This window comes from Pieris napi, chromosome 10, assembly GCF_905475465.1.
Source record: "Pieris napi chromosome 10, ilPieNapi1.2, whole genome shotgun sequence".
NCBI classification, from domain to species: domain Eukaryota; kingdom Metazoa; phylum Arthropoda; class Insecta; order Lepidoptera; family Pieridae; genus Pieris; species Pieris napi.
The window spans coordinates 6,764,259-6,784,112 of NC_062243.1; the positions used below are offsets into that span (position 1 = coordinate 6,764,259).

The 19,854-nt window shown below is 37.0% G+C and overlaps 1 protein-coding gene across 1 annotated transcript in view; it reads left to right on the plus strand.

The window, feature by feature from the left end:
- Positions 1-19,854, plus strand: part of LOC125053230 — a 72,518-nt gene that overhangs the window by 34,737 nt on the left and 17,927 nt on the right. Inside the window, exons 35-52 of the mRNA XM_047654477.1 lie at positions 1,291-1,488; positions 2,146-2,325; positions 2,792-2,890; positions 3,715-3,867; positions 4,577-4,783; positions 4,868-5,026; positions 8,826-9,061; positions 9,387-9,498; positions 10,557-10,727; positions 11,206-11,348; positions 12,276-12,381; positions 12,656-12,786; positions 13,981-14,182; positions 14,892-15,112; positions 16,294-16,429; positions 17,637-18,014; positions 18,327-18,572; positions 19,292-19,528. Of these exons, the coding sequence (XP_047510433.1) occupies positions 1,291-1,488; positions 2,146-2,325; positions 2,792-2,890; positions 3,715-3,867; positions 4,577-4,783; positions 4,868-5,026; positions 8,826-9,061; positions 9,387-9,498; positions 10,557-10,727; positions 11,206-11,348; positions 12,276-12,381; positions 12,656-12,786; positions 13,981-14,182; positions 14,892-15,112; positions 16,294-16,429; positions 17,637-18,014; positions 18,327-18,572; positions 19,292-19,528 (3,315 nt within the window). The remainder of the gene's footprint in view (positions 1-1,290; positions 1,489-2,145; positions 2,326-2,791; positions 2,891-3,714; positions 3,868-4,576; positions 4,784-4,867; positions 5,027-8,825; positions 9,062-9,386; positions 9,499-10,556; positions 10,728-11,205; positions 11,349-12,275; positions 12,382-12,655; positions 12,787-13,980; positions 14,183-14,891; positions 15,113-16,293; positions 16,430-17,636; positions 18,015-18,326; positions 18,573-19,291; positions 19,529-19,854) is intronic.

Consider the following 19,854-nt stretch of genomic DNA (forward strand, 5'->3'; position numbering starts at 1 on the left):
ACAGTAATGAAAATATATTATACTAAATCTTATAATTAAATAAATGTGGGCGTCAGAAGGATTTTCGTTTATCCTATTATATGTGGTAATATTTACCACATAAACAAATAGTTAATTTATTATTCAATATATGAATATCTAAATTGAGGTAATTTCCCAAAGCTAAAAAAAGAAAACATTTCAAATAGTTTCACAACAAAATAAATTAGCAATTCTTGTACTGTACCCTCTGTAGATGTTTCTTTTTCATTGTTCCACATTAGGGTTACCTGGAAGAAATCGCTTGTTAGCGATAAGGCCGCCCGTTGCCTTATAACATTTGTAACATGTTTTTTTTTTGTATTTTTGTTATGTGTATGTTTGTGAATAAGGTAATAAAGCATAGATACTTAAATAAATAAAAAATAAAATAATAACTAAAGAAAACATACACACAACAGTAATAACCAAAATAATCCAAAATGTTATATCACATAAGACACAATTTATGTCTCAAACGCGTCCAATCTACGGATTTATTAATATTCTTCGTATATTGATACGGTGGTTATGCACCACAAACATCACATTTATCGCATATAAATTAAATAATAACCCCTGAAATTTATAAAAAAACTAGCTGACCGGGCAAACGTCGTTTTGCCATGTATATCATTTATAATAAAAAAATAGGGGTTGATCGTAGATGGGTGAAAGTTAGGGGTGGTATGTATTTTTTAATGCTGTATCATAACAAAATAAAAACAGAAAAAGATATCTAAAAATAAATAAAAAAAATTAGGCGTGGACTACCCTTAACATTTAGGGGGATGAAAAATCGATGTTGCCCGATTCTCAGACATACCCAATATGCACACAAAATTTCATGAGAATCGGTCGAGCCGTTTCGGAGGAGTTTAACCAGAAACACCGCGACACGAGAATTTTATATACTAGATTAATGCCTCACAAGTTTTTCGCGACGCAATCTCGTTTGTATCTGCGCGTCAGAAAGAATTCCGGGTATGCACTGGTGCGCGCTGACACATTCATACCCTTGGTTGTGTATGATATTATGGACACTGTCTAAATAATTTTCTGTCCTTAATTTCCTCTACTCTACAGACAATGTGTTCAATTTTTTTAATAATTTGTTCCGTCACAAACAATGTAGGGCCTCTTGTTTGGGGATCATCATTGGAAGTTCTTCCTCACTTCAACTCGCAACTGTAGAAAATGGAGGAGCATGAACTCCTAATGCTACTCTCAAGGTCAAGCTTTAAACAAAATATTTTGTTTTTTACTATTTAGGTGGACTTCAGAGTGGGTTGGGACTCAATGGACTTCGGTTTCACCGGAATTTGGCAATGGCGGTCCCTTTTAGACTTTACATATGTGTACAAATTATATACACCCCTTGATGGATTTGAGGAAAATGGTCTAGTACTGAAAAATGTGTATGGGAAGGGATTGGATACTGAGCTGTCAGTGAGGTTGTCTAAACATAAGGTCAGTTCTCAAAATTAGTTAAGCTTTTTAATTCTTTGTCTTAAAACTTTAAACGTTAAAATGTTTCTGGATTTAATTGTAACTCTAGAAGATTAACAAAAATATATATACTAATAGCGGACCGGCCAAGCGTTGCTGTGGCTAAGGTTTTAGTTGTATTACATAGTAGTAACCTATTCAAGGGAAACGGTAGGAGAACACCAGTCATGGGGACCACCATGCTTTTTTAGTGGTTATACCATTAAATTGTAGCTTATGTGAAACGTTGGTACTTTCTACACAGCGCCATCTGTTAGAATTGTATTAAATAATCAACAAATATTTTCAATAAAATAATATTGCGGGTATAAATTAAGATGTAAGCTATCCTATCTTTTAAGTTAGATCAAACTGCACACGATGTGCAAATTTGATTGACATCGGTTCAGTAGTTTAGGAGTCCATAGCGGACATACAACGTGACACGTAATTTATATATATTAAGATAATATAATATGCCTATTCCCCAAGACCAATATTCTTTTTATTAAAATATGAATCCGATAGTTACAGATGAACATGATAATTTTACCTAAACTTAAATAATGGTATAATAATATATCTTGCTATATTTCTTAGAACTTAATTTATTGCTTAACTTTGCTTCTTCGCTTTCAGTTCGGCGTGGCCATCCTCCTAGTGGACAACGGCAAAGGACTTATAGAAGTGATCAACGATCGCATTCAACGCAAGCCCAGCGACCCGGATATGATCGTAGAAAACTTCGACACGGCCGCAACTGTCACTTTGGATACCCTGTATTTGCCGACTATTAAGTTCCACGGCCATATCATGAAGGTAAATTGTATATAACAATATTTTGTCCTATCTAATAAGAGCAGTGTTGGCTTAGTGGCTTCAGCGTGCGACTCTCATACCTGAGGTCGTAGATTCGGTCCCCGGCTGTGCACCAATGGACTTTCTTTCTATGTGCGCATTTAACATTTGCTCGAACGGTGAAGGAAAACATCGTGAGGAAACCGACATGTCTTAGACCCAAAAAGTCGACGGCGTGTGTCAGGCACTGAAGGTTGATCCCCTACCTGCCTATTAGATTTAAATATGATCATGGAACAGATTTAGAAATCTGAGGCCAAGACCTAGATAGGTTGTAGCGCCACTGATTTATTATTATCTAATTAGTGATCTTTAAGAAGATGTCCTTCACTGCTTGTGTGTGTATAATGTGTATTTGCGAACACACGTACGAACATTTCCTACATAGACAGTAGAGAGCTTTCGTTATAATATATAATTTTTACAGTATGTGGGTCCTGATGAAGAAGACATAATTGAAGCGAACGCAACGCTACACTTACCCGACAAAACCCCGATAGTGCTGACAGATCTTTTCATCCTTGAGGTAAATCTAATTTACATTAAAAAGAAATACTATATATGACTTTATACTTAATTTTACTGTTGTGCAAAATGGAATTTCATAAAAAAAAATTAATTCTAGGTCTACTAGAAAACTTAAATTTATTTTATTTAAACATTCCTGCACGTACAGGCGACCCTTAATTGACAAAAGTGAACAATAAGTGACTAAAATTTACGAAACAAAAAAACAAACGCGAAATTGATTAGGAAAAAAAATTTACTAGAAATTAACTAACTATTACGTATATTGGCACTAACAAATAATAGAACTTTTGCCAGTTCACTCAATGAAAATGTAAAAAGATGTTATCCATACGTAACCAACGCCGCCGTGGCCGTTGGTAACGTACAATTACGTACAATACGTAAATCAAGTGGGGTCCTAGCGCTTTAAGGCTTTTTAAAGATATTTCAAAAAGGTTAGTCGACATCACAGGAGACCGAAGATCTGGCAGCTACCTCGGACAAAGAATTAGTCTAGCAATTCAAAGGGGGAACGCTGCCAGTATCTTCGGAACCTTGCCTAAAGGGACGCCTTTTAATGATATATTTTAGTTTATGTTAAGTTTAGTTATTTTTTTTCAATGTATATTATTTTATTATTAGTTTTATTGCATTTAATGTATATTCCTTGTTCTTCCTTGTTACCTATATGAATAAATCCAATCAAAAAAACTACCTTGAAAAGTGCTCCGTGGAAGAATACGTATTGCCTCTTGCAAAAACTAGAATTGACGCATACGCGTACCATTTATATATTAGGGACCTTGAACAGTGAAATTGTATAATTGTAATTTTTTACAGGAATATACGGTCTTCCGTAATACACTGAATCTAGTGACACCATATCAAATGATGAAACAGGTTAAATCGGTGTATACAGTGGACATTGCCATTGGAGAGAAATTCAATGTTACATGTGTCGCCTTGTTATACAACGGAACTTATTGGCACGAGGTACGATTATTTAACAATTTAATGGATTCAAAAGTAGTATAATTTAAAAATCGCAGATTCCGATAACAAATTATATATATAGACAACATTTTATATAATTTATATCGGTGTGATTACTTAAAGATATTTTTTCGACCATTATTACGTATAACCAAATTGCTGCATATTTACTAAAAAGACCAATTATATAATATTCATATATCATTAAATTTTTTTATATAATTTATATTAATTTTTTCGCCTATCTCTTTATATACTAAAACTAGATCTTTTTTGTCAAAACTGATACTAGAATAATATAAACAAAAGATTCAATAATTATTTATATTTATAGTATATGTTTATGCTAGCTTTCATGTTTACTGACTCTATAGTATTAATATTCATCTAATTTCATACTATTTACTGGAATTATATTTGTCCAAGTTGTCTATGTCAAAGTGCTTATGAACGAAGAACGTTGAAGTCATGTCAGTTCAAAAACCGTTAATAGTAGTATTACTAATTTTATTTATTTGCCAATATTGCCAGATAATCAACGACTATTCAATGGTCGTTATTCCATAGTCATTATTATTGTTAAAAGTTTAAAATTAGTAGTTTAAAAGTTCGTGTGACTCCTTGTCTTTAATCTTACAATCGATGTTTTTCTAGAATGAAAGAAAATATCATGAATTCATTTTAAATATTTCACTCAATATACTTTCAGATATCGTACAAAGTCTATTATGAATACGAAAATGGCGAAGATGATGCCTACAAGTCGTATTTAGCATCTGTTGGTATAGCAACACCACTGGCAGTGTTGCCCGCTCTAGAGGCAAGAGTTTCCGCTAGATTAGAGGATGCTCTATGGAAAATGTCTGCTGATATTGCCATGCCTTCTTTTACTGTCACTGCTCTTGCCCGACTTGAGGTAAAATTCTTATAATTAAAAATGTTTTTTATATGCCTTTTCTGAGAGAAAATTTTCATATGTATACATTTTATTAATTTGCAGTTAGATGACCCTTTCGTGGAAACATCAGGCAGTCTGAACTTATCATCCGTATACCTAGAAGATTATTTCATAAAAATGGAGTTCAAAAAAGACTTTTCTGATGTGGAAAACGTTGTTGGTGGAGGCATTCAAGTTCTTCAGGGTGAACATAGTAATTATGTAAGTATTACTAAATCATTACGAAGTTTTAAGTAATAACTTATTAGAAGCATACTTTTTGTCATATTCATTCACGTATACGTTTTACTAGTGGGAGTGCCATGCTGTTACCTTCGGGCTTCAGCCAAATGGGCAGGCACGACCGGGGCAGTACCACTGTCTCTCAGAAAACCGGCGTGAAGTGATGCAATAAGTTTGCCTTATTGTACTCGCGTTTCGTGCGGTGAGAGAGACTCCCGGAGCCCATTCCCCCCCTCTACAAGAAACATGAAGGTGCAGAAAAAAAAACAGAATCTACCCCAGGGGGGTACCACACGCGCTCGCGGTGGAGAATCCCCCTCTGGGCGTCCAACACCGGGACACTCTGCGCCCGGTGGTGGACGCACAGGCTGCCCTTCGTATTCTGGGGGGGGCAATTCTGCGCTCAGTAAAAATAACATTAATCGTTCTCGGGGCAAACGGAGCAACCCTACAAAGGCACCCCCGTCCACACTCGCCGTGGACTTCACAAATGTTAGGGGGCTCAATACCAATATCAACGCAGTCCACTACCATTTAGAGACTGCGAAGCCGGCCTTGCTCTTTCTTACCGAGACTCAGATTTCCTCCCCGGCTGATACTTCCTACCTCTCCTACCCGGGGTACAAATTGGAACATTCATTTGTGCCGCGGGCGGGAGTTTGCGTGTACGTCAGAGAGGATATCTGTTCGCGTCGCCTCGGGACGCTTGAAGAAAGGGACCTATCTAACCTCTGGCTGCGCGTAGACTGCGATGACCATCCGCGATTCTACGCATGCCTGTATAGGTCCCATAGCGGAAATACCGAAACTGACCGACTCATCGAGCACATCCAAATGGCTACAGATTCCCTGCTCGAAAGGGTTCCTACCGCTGAAATCGTGATACTTGGCGATTTTAACGCCCACCATGCCGATTGGCTCGGCTCTGAAACTACCGATCACGCGGGAAGATCCTTTCACGACTTTGCTTTAGCCTACGACCTGACACAAATGGTCCCTGCGATTACGCGAATACCAGATGTGGATGGTCATAAACCCTCTTTATTGGACCTTCTGCTGACTTCACATCCGGAGAACTATCAAGTCTCTGTTGACCCGCCATTGGGTTCATCAGATCATTGTGTGGTCCGGAGTACTGTGCCATCTACGCGCCCTTCACGGCCCCGCTTTATGGGTTGTCGCCGTATTTGGCACTATAAGTCAGCAGATTGGGACGGGATGCGGTCTTTCTTTGCGTCCTACCCTTGGGGGCCTATGTGCTTTTCGCCGGAAGCTCCAGATTCCGTCGCCGCCTCTGTCGCCGAAGTGGTTCTGCAGGGCATGGAACTCTTTATTCCATTTTCTGCGGTGCCGATCGGTGGCAAGTCTCAGCCCTGGTTTAAACGTTCTTGCAAGGCGGCCTCGCGTCGAAAGCGAGAATGCTTTAAGGCATGGGCGGAAGCGGCGAAATCTCGTGATGCCAATACCAGCGAACTTAAAACAGCATATAACTCAGCCTCCAGGTCCTTCAAACGGGAAATCACTAAGGCAAAGTCAGAGCACATTGCCAGATTTGGCGAGAGATTGGCCCAACTCCCTTCAGGGACTCGAGCCTTGTGGTCTCTCGCCAAAGCTGTCCAGGGGAATTTTTGTCAGCCCTCCATTCCGCCACTGCACAGGGAGGATGACTCTCTAGCCCACACTGCGAAGGAGAAGGCCGACCTTTTGGGCTGTCTCTTCGCGTCCAACTCGACTTTGGATGACCGAGGGAGATCACCACCGACCATTTCGCGGTGTGATTCCTCGATGCCGGAAATCACATTCCGGCAACGTGCTGTCCGCAAAGCACTATCTTCCTTGGACATTCATAAGTCGAGCGGGCCGGATGGTATCCCCCCAATTGTGCTGCGTACTTGTGCTCCTGAGTTGGCTCCGGTCTTAACGCGCCTTTTCCGGTACCTGTACTCGCTCGGCACTGTCCCGAAGTGCTGGAAGACCGCTTCGATACATCCGATCCCAAAAAAAGGCGATCGCTCTGATCCGTCCAACTATCGCCCAATAGCTATAACCTCCTTGTTCTCCAAAATAATGGAAACCATTATTAATTGCCAGCTCTTGAGTTATCTAGAAGGCCACCAGTTGATTAGCGATTCTCAGTACGGCTTTCGTCGTGGTCGCTCAGCTGGTGACCTCCTTGTATACCTTACCCATAGGTGGGCAGAGGCAATTGAGTCCAAGGGGGAGGCGCTGGCGGTAAGTTTGGACATAGCGAAAGCCTTCGATCGGGTGTGGCACAGAGCACTGCTCTCGAAGCTTCCAGCCTATGGGCTTCCCGAGAAATTATGCGATTGGATCTCCAGCTTTCTGGCCGATCGGAGCATCAAGGTCGTCATCGACGGAGCATGTTCCGACCTTAAACCCGTGAACGCTGGGGTCCCACAAGGCTGTGTTCTATCCCCGACCCTATTTCTTCTGCATATCAATGATATGTTGCAACTTAGCAACATTCACTGCTATGCGGATGACAGCACTGGGGATATTCTTTACACTGGCCGGGCAGGTATTTCTCGGGCAGTTGTTGATGAGTACCGGAACAAACTTGTGTCTGAAGTCGAAACTCTACTACGTGGAGTCTCAGACTGGGGCAGACAAAACCTAGTCCAATTTAACCCCAAGAAGACACAAGTTTGCGCGTTTTCCGCTAAAAAAACACCCTTTGTCGCTACTCCTCTTTTCGAAAACACTCTTCTTAAAGCCACAGCCAGCATTGGAATACTTGGCGTTGACATATCGAACGACGTTCAGTTTCGCGGTCACTTGGAGGGAAAGGCTAAATTAGCCTCCAAAAAGCTTGGTGTGCTCAGCAAGGCGAGGCGGTACTTCACTCCGGGCCACCGCATGCAACTATATAAAGCGCAAATTCGGCCCCACATGGAGTATTGCTATCACCTCTGGGCGGGGGCTCCCCAGTACCAGCTCCTTCCACTTGACCGTATACAACGCAGAGCGGTTCGAATCGTCGACGACCAATCCCTCTCCGAGCGGCTTGATCCTTTGGCGTTGCGCAGAGATGTGGGGTCACTCTGCATCTTCTACCGCATTTACCATGGAGAGTGTTCAGAGGAGTTGTTCGGATTAATACCTGCAGCTGAATTTCATCATCGGACGTCGAGACAGAATACGAAATTCCACCCGTATCACCTCGACGTCCGCCGTTCCACAACTGAGCGTTTTTCAAGGCAATTTTTGCCGCGCACAACCACTATGTGGAACCAGCTGCCCACTGAAGTATTTCCGAACCAATTCGACTTAGGGTCCTTCAAGAAAAGAGCGTACCTATTCTTAAAAGGCCGGCAACGCACTCGCGAGCCCTCTGGCATTGAGAGTGTCCATGGGCGGCGGTATCACTAAAAAAAAAAACGTTCATTAACGTACATACTTTCTGCCTTTAATGTGTATTTTATCTGTATTATTTTATATAATAATATTGTAGTGTAAATCCTGAGATTGGTTAACTGTATTTTGTATTGGTACTTGTGATGTCAAGTGTTTGTGTCTTAATAAATAAACTAACAAAAAAAAATTGGGTTCACAATCCATTTAAACATTACCAATTTATCTTTAAAACGCGACCTTATACACAGTCTATTTATTTATAAAATAGTAAAATTATGTTTATCCGAAAAATTCTCGTAAATTTTACGCATTATACTGCCGTATTTGAGGTTTTTTAACACCTTATCTTAAAACATAACTTTTTCGTTTTCTTACACTGACATTTATTTAATTTTTTTTCTAGATATTCGCAGACGTTGTATGGCGTCCGTCACCAAAAATGAACGTTCGTTTTAAAGCGCGTGGAGCATTATCACCTATTCTGTCTCCGGCAGACGTAACATTACTTTATAGTGATGAAAATAATCAAAAATCCCTTACTGTGGACCTTAATAGTGAAGAGAATTATTATTCCTTAAAAGCTGCGCAATGGCCTTCGTCTCTGAATGTGGCTTTGAGCAGTCCGCATAAAGGATTTAGGTATCTATTAAAATACTTACTCATTCATAAAAAAATAAATCAATTTTGTTTTTAACTAAAGTTATCTTTCGTCTCTTTCTTTTGAATTCTGTTTACGCTGTGATGAAAAGAGATAGCTGATAGCTTAAGTTAAAACGATTCAACTAGTATTATTGAGGGTTTTAGGTTTATAAACATTTTCATCTATTCCCATATTAACGTAATTGATAAATGTGGCCATAAATAACTGTTGCTTGTTATAGAGCGACGTGGAAATAAAAAAAAACTTATATTATTAATATCCTGTATTATTATTATATTTTACATTATTAATTACTATTTTCAGGGCTGTGAAAATTGTTAGTGAATTTGAAGGGGACAATATACGCGGTTCATTTGTGACGGACACATCCGAATATGGAATTACTGGCAAGATACTGAATAGACAACCACTTGAGGTGACTTAATATTATTGTTACGAGCTAGGAGGATCGGATTGAAAATTTCGTAGATCTCATTCAAGAATATTTTAAAATGAAATTTTTGCCTTGATTCGTTCTTTATTTATTTATTTATTTATAAAAAGCTTGCCAACGCTTGGCACATTAATACATTGACAGAAGAAAAATAAAATACAGTTTTCAATGTGTCAAACACTTACTGGCAAACATAGCATAGGTACAAGAAGTAATAAAATTAATTAATCTAAACAATAAAAAAAAATTTAAACAAACACTAAACGAAAATCGCTCTCAAAGTCTGAGGTGAGCAACTATGGATGTCCAGATCCAGCTCGTTTAATAGAATGCTCAATCTGGACATCGGTGAATTTCGGCCAAAACGCGTTCTCCGGAAAGGAGGGATAAATGGAAGGATGGGATTGTTCTTTCTACACAGAGACTCTATGCGTATTCTACAAAGTGTCGAATACGCATAGAGACGCAAGTGGGTTGCCTGGAAGAGATCGCTTATTAGCGATAAGGCCGCCCGTTGCATCCCTTATAATTTTTATGTATTGTGTTTTTTTTTTGCAACGAAGTGTAAATAAATAAAAATAAATAAATAAGTGTGCCAAGAGTGTTCTCAGTAGTTGTATGGGTTGATCACTCCACTCATACTTGTTTCATCACCGTACGAGCCGTATTGACTCAAAATGTCCGAATCTCCTTGACGGTTGGAAGTCTTCCACGATCCGCTTCACTAGACATTTTCTTTTGCGAATTTTCTTTTATAATTGTTTGAAAAAAAGTGCATACTAAAGGCCGGCAACGCACTCACTAAAATGGGTGAAAAATACGCTAAAAAAAAATTTTATGGGTCGCTGAATAGCTCGTGATTTGTTGCAAAATTAAAACGATATATAGAAGTTTAAAGTAAAATACACCTTAAGTCAACGATATAAAGCCTACATTTCTACTAACCAGAATTTAAAATTAAACAATCATGCTCATAATGGGCATGATGTGCCAAATGTGTCCTGTGTTTCTTTGGTGGTTAATATTTTTTTTATTTCTAGTTGACATTAACTCTGGTACCCAAGGGTCAAGGAACACCAATTTTAATTCGAGCCAAATATGACACCAGTCCAACGGTATATGGCTTATCAGCGCATATAACAGGCCCCATACAGTCCACGGTACACGCCAAGGCAGAGTTCGAATCTAATTTCACAGACATATATTTTAAGGTAAGAAACCATTATATGACAAAAATAATTAGTTATTGAATCCGTGGTAGCAAATACTCGTGGTTCAATGTCCAAAAGATCAGTATCGAAACGCGCATTCTAGATTCGCTATAGAAAATATTTGTAATAACGGGATTAAGATAATTTGTTTTGTTTTAAAGATAGTGGAAGACAGTTTATTGCCATATTCTTATGTCAGCTCTTGATTTGAGAACTGTTAGTAAATTAAAATAAAACACTTTATTTTCTAGATTTTTTTGTAAATCAAAATTTAACATTGTAAGCAAGAGTTAAATAGGTCGATAATTAAGTAATGACCAGGTCATTACTTAATTATCGACTTGCAGTACGATCCATCTTATAAGTGTATATTTTTTATCAAAAATCCTACTTTTGGTTTGTCCCTTCTGAAGTTAACCTTCAATTTCATGTGCTTCAAATAAATGACATTTTAAAAATTAAAAGTAATATATCTCAGGTGGATATACCACAAGTGAAAGGTCGCGAAGTATACTTCAAGGCGCGAGTGGACAGTTACCCCGGATTACGACGAGTTTTGAGTGTACAGGCCGCCACGCCCATACAACGACTCAGCTATGTGAAGGGAGATACTGATTTTGTGTGAGTGATAATTTAATATTACATGCAGCTCCTTAAGGTAATAAAAGCTAGCATTTGTTCATCCTGGTCCCGAATACTAATCTATAAAAAGCTTACTAAAACAGAAAACGTGTTTAATTTATGCCTAAGATTCGATTGTAGTTGTTATTTTTATTAAATTGAGACGTTATTTAAGTATTTAAAGCACCGTATAGATAAAAATGAGAGGAAAGGACAAAGCATCGTCAACCTGTCACTAATAGAACTGCATACTTCACAGATGTGATTAAAACATTCGACCAAAGGCGCAACTATATCTTTATTGTATGGCGTTAAGCGTCTTAGTGACAATGTTGCCATAATAAAAAAGGGTGCTTGTACTTATGTACGCGCGTAAGAAGTTATACTTCTTTGGATTTCTTTATTTTTTTTTTATATAATTAATTAATAATTAATATTTAACGCAAACAATTTAATAATATTTAATATTTAGTATATTATTCAATTATTAATTAATATTATTAACAATTATTATTATTTATTATTTTATTATATTATTAATTCAATTTAATAACTTGGTATGTTTCATAACTTTTTAACTAAGTAACAATAGGTCTTTGTCAAAAAGCATTGCTCAATTTCTTTGAAAAAATAATAAAAACTCCTTTATTTGTTTAAAAGGTAAATGTCATTATGGTGATTCAAAATTCTTGGCATAGCTGCTAATTTCACGCACATTATATTTCTTTTTACTTGTAAATTGTCTTATTCCCCTCTCGCTCGCGCACGCTATAATCACACTGACAACTTTCTGTCTCAGGTGCGCGCGCATCGTAAAATTTCACTCTCATCAATTTTCCATAACGCGCCTAAAGAAGTATAACTTCAAAAAACTGTTCAAGAAATCGGTTACGTTTTGATTTAAAAAATGTATTCAATTGCTTACAGTTTCGGACCGAAATCGGGATATTTACTTGGGAAATATAAGCTGCCAGAAATAGAGGGAGATGGTGATTTAAAATGGAGTTTTATCCTTGACGATCTTTACATACGGGTACGGTTAACAATTTTTTACGACTTCCAAAAGCCCTTTATTCTATATGTTTGTCTTAAATATCTAGAGTTCAGAAAAACCGGTTCACAAGGATCCGATCCGATTCAATGTTACAAAACAATAATACAAATAATGCTGCGTAAAGCAGCCACGCTTTTTAGCCTATAGAAATATTTACCCTTGATAATGAGTACATATTCTGTGATTACCCGAAATTTTTTTTTTTAAATACTACTCTTTGGTCCACTTTGTTAATTCACTTTTATATTATCAGGCACTAGGTCATCAACTAGTAAAAGAAATACAGAGGAGCGTGGACCTAGATATTTTCTTTGGCAATAATACAGTGGAAGGCCTTCCGAAAACCAATGCTGGATTCAGAATGGATCTTGATAAAGTTTGGCAGTAAGCGATATTTATTGATAACAATTACCGCTATTTACGGTAAACTCTAGTTATACATTCTTCTAACAACATTAGAAAACTGCTTTTATAAAGTTTTGCCTCCATAGTCTATAAATAATGAATTTACTTACCTTATATCTACGGACCTTATCCCATAATCCATTTGAATTTAAATTTAAATTAACATTAGGTATACTCCACGTAACTATTTAGACATGGATAGGTGAACCTTATATTATCTTTATCCCTAATTCTTCTGGGAATAAACCTTGTAGATTAATTTAAGTAAGAAAGAAATCAGTGGCGCTACAGTTTAGGTCTTGGCCTCAGATTTCTGAATCTGATTCATGAACATTTTTTCAAAATCTAATAGGCAAGTAGGTGATCAGCCTCCAGTGTCTGATACACGCCGTCGATTTTTTCGGGTCTAAGACATGTCGGTTTCCTTACGATGTTTTCCTTCACCGTTCGAGCAAATGTTAAATGCGCACATAGAAAGTCCATTGGTGCACAGCCAGGGATCGAACCTATAACCTGAGTTATGAGAGTCGCAAGTCGTCGAAAAACTCTAGCCGGTGTTACCTTCTTGCATAAATTGCTTAATAACCATATACCTCTTACATGAAATCAAATTTGTCGTCCCTTACTCATTCCCTAGGTTTAAAAAATCAACAATATCTTCCAAATTCCTTCTGCCAAAACCAACCTAGGAGTTCAGGCACCTCTCGTTCGAATTCTTCGCGATTTCAACAAATTGAACACAGCTTATCCAGAGCTGGATATATTCGGTTGTGGGCTGATCAGTTTTAGAGAAAGCATTGTGGGGTGCCTTTCTCAAACCTAATTTCGCTGTTTTGATGATGATTTTTCTTTTTTTTCTGCTCTAAGTGCCAACAAATTTCTGTAAATTTATTTTATTTTATTGTGTGCTTTTACTATTTTTTTTGTGAAACTTATGCTTACATTAATTGTCACCCATTTTAGATGTGAGATTTTTTGTAAAATAATTAGTAATTTTAGTACTGTGTGTGATGTCATAAGCTTGACCGTCACCGTGACCACGCACGCTGTAAAGCACGCAAAACGTCGGATAAATTTAAAATTATGTTAAATAGTTGTAAATTTATAATAATACATAACTTCAATCCGGTCAAAAAAGTTTTTTATTTAAATAAAAGAAACTCTGAATTCTAGAATCGGTGCAAATGCATCATTTGGCTTTATAATGGACCGTCGTATTAATTTGATCATAAATGCGATACTTCCGAAGCCGAATGTAGATGTACACACCCTGTACATAGATGGGAATGGTGGTAAACAAAACGATCCGGGATATAATGTTGACGCAAAATATATGACTGATGTCACTAAAATTATTGCTGGGATTCAAGGAAAGGTTGGTTTTTCATTTGTTCTAATACTAACCTCATTGGAACGTCAGCTTTTGATTTTGTTCAAATTGCCCCTTTATGTCTCACCATTAAAAGGTTTTATAAATAATCAAGTGGTACGGGAGTTATCCTTCCTTGATATGAAGAAGATCTAATAACTGTTATTCTGTAACACACCCACTCCCCCACACATATACACACACCCACGCATGCATACACACACCCACGCATGCATACACACACTTAAAGAGAGAGAGACACACACACAAACACACACCAAATTTATTTTTAAGACTCCGTTTGCAATGTTTTCTTTAGCACTTAATACTTATTTTCTTCTATTGTAACTTATGACAATGACATGATTGTACGTGTTCCGGTCCGGTGGTGGAGAGGCTGGTTATCTGTCACTCAGGTCTCCTGTTACAGAGACCAGTCTCTCACATACACTTCCTAATGTTATCATCTTAGTTTAATCATAAACACCTTGTATGTATATGTGAGAGAAGAAAATAAAGATTATTATTATTATTATTATTATATCCCTTCTGAATGTATCCAAATTTAAAAGTAGTTTGTGGCAATATCGCAAAATAAAACTGTATGAGATTGGCATTACCTGACATTGACGTTGCCTGATCACGTGATTCCATACAAAACAACGTAAATAACACTAACGTAAGGTTGCTATTTATAAATTTTCTGAAATTCAAGATAATCCAACTCGAAGAAAGCTTCGACGGAAATTCCACAATCACTTGGACTTCCAATTCTGTATACAAAAACGTTGACAACATAGTGTCATATAAATGGGACGTCAATGGATCTAAATATATAGACTATGTATTAAATACACCGATTTATGAAATGGAACCTACCTTTACTCTGAAGGGCTCATATCAAAAAGACATGTTGCACGATTATCATGTTGTCAAGTAAGTTTTTTATTCCTTTATTATAAGTCTTTATGTATCGTATGAAGGGTACCAAGAGTCATTCAGTGTTGAAATTTAGCTTCTTAACTAATGGGACTTCAGTATGTCAAAAACTACTGGATTTCACATACCTGAGTCTGACTAAGCAGAATCTGAATCTCTCCCCAAAATCTCTTCTACGATTTATTTGTCACGATAAATTTAATTTAGCTCTTTCTAAAATTAATTTTAGTACAAAGCCCTGTTCTTTTATATTTATAGTATAAAAAAAATCAGTGGCGCTACAACCCCTTTAAGTCTTGGCCTCAGATTTCTGAATCTGTTTCATGATCTGAAGTAGGTGATCTACCTCCAGGGCCTGACACACCCCGTCGACATTTTGTGTCTAAGACATGTCAGTTTCCTCACGATGTTTTCCTTCACCGTTCGAGCAATGTTAAGGCTATGTTCACATGTAACGCGCGATCAAATTTGAAGAGAGTTCAGATGATGAGCGCTAATGCGCGTTGCGAGAGCACTCGTCAGTCTAGTTCGGAAGAACGTAGAAAATGGACGTGGAAGAGGCTATTATTTTGTGGTTATATTATAAAGAAAAATATAGAAAAAGAAAACGTACACATTGGGTTCATCCAATTTTGAAAAAAAATACAAATTATATTATATTTTTTATACAAATTTGCTATATTCCAACTTGCTGGCCTTTTTTCTACTTCATCGATTAGTAAGTCGATATCAATATCTTCAATTTCACTTATTTTAAATGCGAGAACAAAATATAATTACGAAAATTAACAAAATTACACGCGATCGCGATGAAAGCGCGCGCTCATCTGAACAGCAAACGGACATTACATTAATATCAAAGCGCGCGTCAACGCGCGATCACCTGCGTCTAGAGACTTTTTCTCTGAGCGCCGCGTTGACGCGCGTTAACGCGCGCTCATGTGAACAGTTGTATGAAAATACCACAATGTCTAGGCGTCTGAACAAATTTTTGCCATCTGAACATAGCCTAAATGCGCACATAGAAAGAAAGTCCATTGGTGCACAGCCGGGGATCGAACCTACGACCTCAGGGATGAGAGTCGCACGCTGAAGCCACTAGGCCAACACTGCTCATAAATCTACTTACATCAATAAAAAAAAATATTTCGTTAAAAAGTTTTCTTTTTTTTTTTCAGAGGCCGTATGCATCAGCCAGGAAGTAGTCAAACCGGTGAAGTTGACATTAGATATGGAGGGTTGAAGCATTCCGACGGACATTTTAATATGTCCACACCATTTTCGAGGTTGCCTTGGCTGAAGTCAATATTTGATGTAAGTAGATTTTTAATTTCATTTATTTAAGAATATTTTGCTTGGTTTGTTGTTCATATTAGAAAGATTTTAGGATTTTTTTAAATCATTCCCTTTTTCGAACGATTATTGGGTTAGATAATACCTAATCTAAACAGCTTATCAGAAATGTGAAGTTTGTTTTTAAATAACAGCACATTCGATTAACAAATTAATTAAACGATACTCTTTCGACAAAAAGGGGGCGTGTACTTATGTACGCGCGTAAGAAGTTATACTTCTTTGGCATTATTAAAAATAGTTTTTGATTGCATGCAAATAATTAATTAACAGTTAAATAATCAAAGACTGGAAAAGGAGTCATTATAGTCGATAAAGTTCAGTTTACATTTGAAAAATTAAATAAATGAATATTTATTATTATTCTCTTACATAAAGTGTAACATAAATTCTATTATTATTCGAATGTTGTTTTTAAATTATGTCCAATGGCGTAGCATCTTCCGTGGGCAACTTCATTCTGTTAATTTTGTGTAACGGTGCGCGCGCATCGTAAAATTTCAGTTATTATCAATTTTTCATAACGCGCCTAAAGAAGTATAACTTCAAAAACACTATCGTTAAATTATTTACCTAATTTCAAATGTCCATAACCAGGACAGGCTCCTATCACCTATGTTGATATTTTAGTAATAGTCCATTCTGCTTAATTTTATTTTGCTAGTAAATATGTGGGTCTAGACTCTAGGATGTCCTCTAAACAGTAAGGACGGTAGGACAGACATTGCAAGCAGTGGCGTAACAAGGCAGACAGGGCTGGCAAAATGCCACGGGCCCCCGACCCAAGAGGGCCCCTGCCCATGAGATATTATGTTCTATTGATGACTGTGAAGTCTCCAATACGCATTGGGCTAGCGTGGGGACTACAGGCCTCCCTCTCGCCTAAGATAGGAGGCCTATAGCCATTAGTCGGACATATACAACGTGTAATTGAGTACGCTGAAAATTTTGAAGTTTATTAAAATAGTACGTGATGATTTTTACTGATAGGGCCCGATCAAAAAAAAATTTCACGGGCCCCAGATGATATAGTTACGCCACTGATTGCAAGAATTATCTTGGTGACAATTATTATTATACCCAATACTGGGTTTAATATTAAGAATATCATAGAATATTAATTAATTTCTAGATATAATTGCCGTTCATATTTTTAATACCATTTCAGATTAACAACCTGGAAGAGATATCAGACAACAAAGTTGACTTATTCTGGCCGAACCACACCACGTCAATAAATACGACTCATACTTACCAAAAACAACAGAATGGCTTCACACAAACGGGCACTATTGCCCTTTCAATTCCATTGAGTACTCAACACTTAGTTAACACAGACTATTTCTACGTACAAGGAGACAAATGGAGCAATGGAAATACGACAATCGATTTTGACTCTGAAAGATTCGTTAAGGGAAGCTTTAATCAGATACTTAGTAAGAGCGACAGGAATTTGGACCTTGCTACCACAGATATAGAAGTCGAAAACGAACATACGCCAGTGGGAATTAAGTATATACACGAATATGATGATTCAGGAAATACGGTAAATATACTCCGATACATATTAAGAATAACTTTTCTTTCATTTAATGTGTAGGGTAATTATTATGTTCTAGTGCTAAATTGATATTTCTAAAAAGTGATTCTTCTCTAATCTCTTCTTCTTCTAAAAAGTCTAACTTTTTAGAAAAAAAATATAAATTTACCAATACCTTATCAATATTGAAAGTGTTACCGTCTTAGCGATATACTAATTTCAATAACCGAGGATGGCTCCATTTTTAACCGACTTCAAAAACCCCGAAAGTTATTTTTATCTGTTGAATGTTTGTGGTACATAATAGAATATTTCCAGGACGTAAAACAAGCTACAGTATTCCATTTACACAATGCCACTAAGTTCAACGTTACTGGGAAATTAGATGTGCAAACGTACGACATTGGCAAGAAGATGCAGTTCACAGCCATCCAGGGTAATCGAACCTGGACCTTCGACAATAAATATGAAGCTAAGGATCGCGAATTGACCCAGGGGAGCAAATTAACATGGGCGGAAGATGTATGGATACAATATAATGTCCATATTACTAATATGAGTGTGGTAAGTTTTTATGGCTTCTAGTGTTTGATGTGACATAAGTTAGCCTTGTCTTTCTACCAAGGACCATTATTTCGAGAGGTATTGAACCAAAGCTATAAACCAAGTAAGTATCCTACTCGCTAAGCGAATTTTTGATGTGAAACATCTATAGCCGCACGTAAAACCGATTTCTGGCGTGGCGACGCATGCCGTGGCGACGCGCCACGCTATATGGTGGTATACATTATACAGTGTATATGCAGTAGTGTGTATTTCGAAGTCACTGATTAAACGAATTAAGTAGTCACGATTTTAAATAAATTCGTATTTAATTTTAAAAAACAAATTGTATTTAATAAAAAAAAATGTTTATTCAATAAATAGTCATCGTTATCTGGAAAAAAAATCGGAATATTTTATCATTATGACATATTTAGTTCCTATCAAAATCTGTTATTTACTGCATATTACTTTTACAAAATAATGTCGATGTTTCACATCTGCTAGGGGTCCCGTGACGGCTCATATTTTTTCAATAGTAAAGAAATACGTACGTGTAAATTCTGTGAGGAAATGTACGTACACGTTCCAAAAACGTTTCAAACTGTATTTCATGTAACATTTTACTAAAACATTAAAACCTTCTTACTCTTTTATTCCTTTTACAAAAACATGACGATGCTTTAATCCAATAAATAGTATCTTGAAATATTTTTTTTAGTATTTATTATTTTTAACAGGACGAAACAGAATCGCAAGAGATAGTAATGGATGTTGAATATCCAATGCGTAATTTCCGAGTGGCTGCAATATACCATCTTCAAGACTCTTTGGTGGATGGAAAAGCAGATCTTCTATGGAATGTGAGGGCCGAGAACAAAACAGCCCAAATAAGTGGCAAATGGGAAAATCCCCCGAATCCAGAGGGAAATTTGCACAACGTGAACTTTGCGTTATCGCATCCGTCTTTTAAGAAGGTATGCTTTCTCTTCAATCCCAACGGTTTTATTTACTTGAAATTTTGCTGTAATCGATCGTTTGAGCTATATCTTGGGAACAAAAATCAGATTCAAGTTCAGAGAGCAGAGGCGAAATTAACAATATGTCAAAATTTTAAGTCTACATATATCTGTCATTATTACAGTCATAAGTATGACTTACCAAAGTATACTTAGATATTCATCAATTATCGTAATCAATATGGACCAAAGTCGGTTCACATAACCTCTACATGGGTTAATTCCTAAAAGTGTTGCTACATTTATTGAAGTGAAACTTCATTATCGACGTATGGGAGAAATTT